We start from the raw sequence: 5,228 nt of genomic DNA on the forward strand, positions 1-5,228 counted from the left end.
AGAGTGACGCCATTTTAATGAGAGTTGTCACATTGGACTTCTCGCTTATGATGCTTACTCTTAACCGTTATTTGTTATTACACACTCTCTCGCTCTCTTTCTCTCTCTACATGTATGTGTTGCCTTAACGGACTGTGAAATGACACACAGCTGGTCGTTTCTGATGCTTCTTCTTCTTCTTGTCGTGCAGTATTTTTCCTGTTTTACTCATTTTTGGGTGGTTGACTAAAGGCCGAGTGAAGAAAAGTCGATTTTTTCCTTTGACATTTTATTAAACAAAATAGAAAAAAAAATTGAAACTGTGTACAACAAATTGTGGAAAAATAGTTGTTAACTTAACAAAATTAAATACATTTCGTAAAAGTTGTTAAAAAGTTAAGAAAAGTGCTTGGAAAAATGTTTGTGGGCCACCTGCGAGCACCCGACACAACATGAATAATCGAAACACCAACTTTAAGGTTGGCCAAACTGTGGAAATTGTTGGAAAACATTTAGAGGGCCGTATCGCCTATATTGGTGTAACAAATTTTGCTCCTGGCCGTTGGATAGGTGTTGTATTGAACGAGGCGCGTGGTAAAAATAATGGACAAGTCCGGGGTATCTCGTATTTTAAGTGTGACCGAAATTATGGGATTTTTGTGCGACCCACACAATTGATAATGAAAAAAGCAACGTCGACGGTCTTGGCCGAGGAGGAAATGCCAAGAACACAAGATAGTCCGATTCGTGAAGCTGTTAAAGCGAGGGAGGTGGTGGAGAAGCCGGAGCAGCAAGAAAATGTGGTGTCATTGGTGGGTGGTGAGGCTGGTAAACAAGTAGAAAAATCGCAAACAGCTGCTATGGAGGTAAGGAAAATCGTAACACCACCTCCGCCAGCCCCTGAAATCAAACATGAAACGAATAAAGATGGCCCAGTGAAACCCAAAGATGCGACGGCACCAACATCGTCCACTTTAATGGTCAAGAAGGTACCCAAAATGCCGACTTCCATAAATCTGCTGAAGACCACAAAAATCAATCAACCCAAAGAGGTAACCCCCTTGCAGCCCAGCACCAGCCAGATCTCGCTACACAATATCTCTGGACCTTTGCGTAACCTCCGGCCGCCACCGGCACTGGCGCCCAAACGTAGCAAAACCTCGATGAGCCCCTCGGAATCATTTTGTTGTGCCAAACGTTCCTCTTTCGTCGAAACCGGATTTTTAGAGATTTTACGGCCCCAATTTACCCCAGGCCAACCGATTAGATCTCCCACATTTAGCAGTATGGCTTTGAACTCCAGTTCGGCGACAAATCTTAACGATCTAAAGCAGCAACAAAAACAAATGGAGGTCAAACTGAAGGAATTCGAAGAAGAAATTGAGCAGTTAAAATCTCAAAAATCTGAGGATAAACGTAAATTACAAAGTATGGAACGACTGAGATTACAAAATGAACAGCTGTTGGAATTTAAGGTAAGGATAATGGATCAGCAGACGAATTTGCAGAGAGAGCTGACCAGACTGCGACAGGAGTTGCGGGAGTGCCAGGAAATGAAGAGTAAATATCAAAGGGATTTGGATGAGGCGGCGGAGAACATCGAACTGCTGACCCTGGACAAAGAAATGGCGGAGGAGCGGGCCGAAACTCTGCAACTTGAGCTGGAATTGGCCCAGGAACAAAATGAGGAACTGAGCCTCGATGTGGAGATCCTCAAAGCGGAAAATGAGCGTTTCCTGTGCGGGGAGAATGGTGAGAACAATGCGGCGGTCATCAACAAAGAAGAGAATCTCTCTTCTCATGGAGAGATACGAAAACTGGAGCAATACAATCAAAGGTTAAGAGAAACTGTCATCAAGCTAAGAGATGTCCTGACGGAAGAGAAACAGCTCTCCATGAAGGCATCCAAAGAATTGGAAACGAAAAATTCCGAAATTCTCGAACTCAAGAAGACCAAAGAACTGCTGACCCAACGTTGTGATGTTATGGAGAGTCACATAATTGATCTAAGGGAGCAGGTGGATGCCGCGTTGGGCGCCGAAACCATGGTGGCCACCTTGGCCGATGCCAAATTGGAGTTGGAAGATCGTGTGCGGCTCCTGGAGGAGGAGGTAAGTGAGCTGGAAGCCTTGGAAGAGATCCATGAGCAGTTAATCGAAAGTAATCAGGAATTGGAGCGAGATCTAAGGGAGGAAATTGACTTGCTAAATGGTAATATACGTACCCTGCAGCAGGAAAAGGATGCGGCCTTGGAAACGGTATACGAACGGGATTGCACGATTATGAAATTCAGGGCTCTCGTGAAGACCTTAAATGAAAGGGAGCAGATAAAAGAACAAATGGCTCTGACCACAGCAGCTTCGACCACGGCAACGGCCTCCACCTCGGAGGAGCTGAATAGCATTAGTAGCTCCAATCAAGAGTTCATGCCCGGAGTAGATTTCCAGCAAATCTTTGCCTCCACCAAGGCTTATGGCCGGGCTTTGGAGCTGCAACTGGCCTCGGTGGAATTGAAAATGGTTCAGCTGCAAAATGAATATCTTAAGGCCTTCCTGCCGGAAGAATTGATGTTGAGAGGAGGGGCCTATGATGTCATACTCATCCTCATTGTGCTGCAGAGGTGCATGGAGAAGATCGATATCATTTGCTCGGGTATCCATGAAAAATTCCCCGCATCGTGTGAGTTCGGGCGTGATGCCATCTTTGAGGGTTATTCCGTACATCGATTTGCCTTCCGCACCAGGTGTTTGTATTTGCTAAGATCGCTGAAAATGATACTGCAACAGCTGGACTTTGCCCTGAACCATTGTGACTATGAGATCTGTACGCATGCCGCCATCTATCGGGGGGAAATGGAAGCGCAGGAAAAGCAATTGGATGAGTTGCTGAGGTTGCTGAAAAAGGGTTTGTTGGATGAAAATACCCCCGTGGAGGCCTTGGAGGGGGCCTCAAGCTTTTTCAATTCCCTGCTAAATAATTTATTCGCTTCACAAAACTTGGCGGAACTTTTGGATGAACAAAAACTCTACGGCAGTCTCATCGAAGTCTATGATGTGGCCTTGGATTGTGTTAATACCCATGCAGGGCTCCTGTATACCATAATCCAGTTGGGTGATGAGCAAACGGACTCATTCTGCAGCATGCAATTCCTAATGGAACATGTGCGAGCTTTTAAGCAACAACTTAAGCAATTGCAGAGGAAATTACCCAATAAAACCATAACCTATAGTACCCTGCAATGGCCTCAGTTGCAGAGACTGCATGAGCGCAACGATTACCTGGGCCGGTTAATTGGGCTCCTCAGCTCCACGGCTCGTGAGGCCACCAAAGACATTGCCAATACCTCAAAATCGGAAATTGGTGAGCGTGGCAACAATGACATTGCCATTGATCATGAACGATTGTGGCGGATCATCAGCTTCAATTGTAATAAAATGGCGCCCGAGGGTTATCAAAAATCTCCCGTGGAATTTTTCCAAAATTCCATTGCCATTTTGCAGGAGCAACTCGATGAATTTCAACAATTCATCAAAGATTCGGAAAAGGCTCTTTCGAAAAATCTCAACACAACCTATGTACGATCCGAAGAGGTTACAATACTCCAACAGGCTAACGAAGTCAAAAAACATTACGAGGAGATAAAACTCCTCCATCATCACATCTCCGAGAGGGACAAGGAAATCAAATCCCTCAAATATATGGCCAAGATGAAGCAGAATGACTATTCGGAACTACAAATCCGCAAAGATATGGCCGAAAAACAATTGCACAAACAACAACAAGACTATACGGAGCTAATGCAACAAATCACCGAGAAAATGGAAGAGTTGCTCGAAGATCTACAAAGCAAACAAATCAAATTACTCAATTCGCTCGACAACAACTCCGCCAAATTGGAAAAACTCGAGAGAATGCAGGTTACGCTCAAACAATCCATGGCAAATAGTTCTCAAACGCACACCAGCTGTTCTCATGATTCTCTGCGGGAGATTGAAAATCTCTCTTTGTCGTTGAAACAACAACGTGATCACAGCATTGCCATACAATCAAAACACCTAAAAATGGAACTGCGAAAACTAGAACCTCTCCATGTACCACCCTGCCGGGAAATGCCGCAGAAAAATCAAAACATGCAAGAGGAAATAAAACAGCTGCAGCATGAGTTGAATAAATTGAAAAAATCATGGATATTGGGGTATATTCAGCTCAATAATCAGGCTTCCAGGTCCACAACATCAGCGCCATCTTCACCCACTTCGACACCCACACCATCGTCATCGTCCGCTGCATTACAACGAGAATCAAGGCATCTTTTTGAACATATCCTGGATACCTATTATCGTTCGCATCCTCATCGCCAGATACCAACGGATTTTGGACAATTTCCATGTCGAGAGTTGAAGGAGTTATTTGAGTAGGTATTTTAGGAAAAAAAAATGAGAGAGAAAGAGAGTAAAGAGAAGTAGTTGAGTAAATAATACGTTTCGTAGTGTTTCAAAAAATTTAACAGTATTTTAAATGAGAAAAAAAAATGCATAGAGAACAACATTACAATTTCAAGGATTTTAAGATTGAAACTAAAAAAATCCCCAAATCCTCAAAATAATGGGCCCTACATAAAATACATTTATATATTTAAAAATATTAAAAAAACAAAACTAATAATAATTACAAAAATTTAGTGTAATTCGTGGAAATATAACAACAACAAAAATATTATACCTCAAAATTAAAATCCAGAAAACACATTCGATTTCTGTAATAAAGAGTATATGGCGCGCGAAGTAATCTTTCATACTTCAAAATTAAAATCGGAAATAATACCATAGATCACGAAGGACTTTGGACCATAATATCCATTCCATTGCAGCAATGAAATGGCGCCCAAAGCCTATCGGAGTAGAATATCTCCAATGCCATCTCGTGTAGAATTGCTACCTCTGCTGTCAACTACTAAAGAGTAGATGGCGCCCGAAGTCATCTTTCATATTTCAAAATTAAAATCGGAAATCGAAGAAGGCAAAAATGTCGCATCCACTGATCATGAACGCTTGAGGTATATTATTCCATTCAATTGTGACAATAATATGGCGCCCGAAAGTTATCAGAGTAGAATATCTTCGATGTTATCTAGTGTAGAAAGTCTACCCCTGATATCAACTACTAAAGAGTAGATGGCGCCCGAAGTCATATTTCATATTTTAAAACTTGTAATCGGAGAAAAATCGCAATAATGACATAGTCATTGA

General features: G+C 42.5%; 1 protein-coding gene across 1 annotated transcript; it reads left to right on the forward strand.

The window, feature by feature from the left end:
• The first annotated feature begins 421 nt into the window (after positions 1 to 421).
• Positions 422 to 4,397, forward strand: LOC133338283 (dynactin subunit 1-like). The gene has a single exon (XM_061546459.1). The coding sequence runs from the start codon at positions 432 to 434 to the stop codon at positions 4,395 to 4,397; it is 3,966 nt and encodes a 1,321-aa protein (XP_061402443.1). The 5' UTR covers positions 422 to 431.
• The last annotated feature ends 831 nt before the right edge of the window (positions 4,398 to 5,228 follow it).

Source organism: Musca vetustissima, unplaced genomic scaffold (genome assembly GCF_032173495.1).
Source record: "Musca vetustissima isolate MV318-11 ecotype Yass unplaced genomic scaffold, APGP_CSIRO_Mvet_v1 utg8637, whole genome shotgun sequence".
NCBI classification, from domain to species: domain Eukaryota; kingdom Metazoa; phylum Arthropoda; class Insecta; order Diptera; family Muscidae; genus Musca; species Musca vetustissima.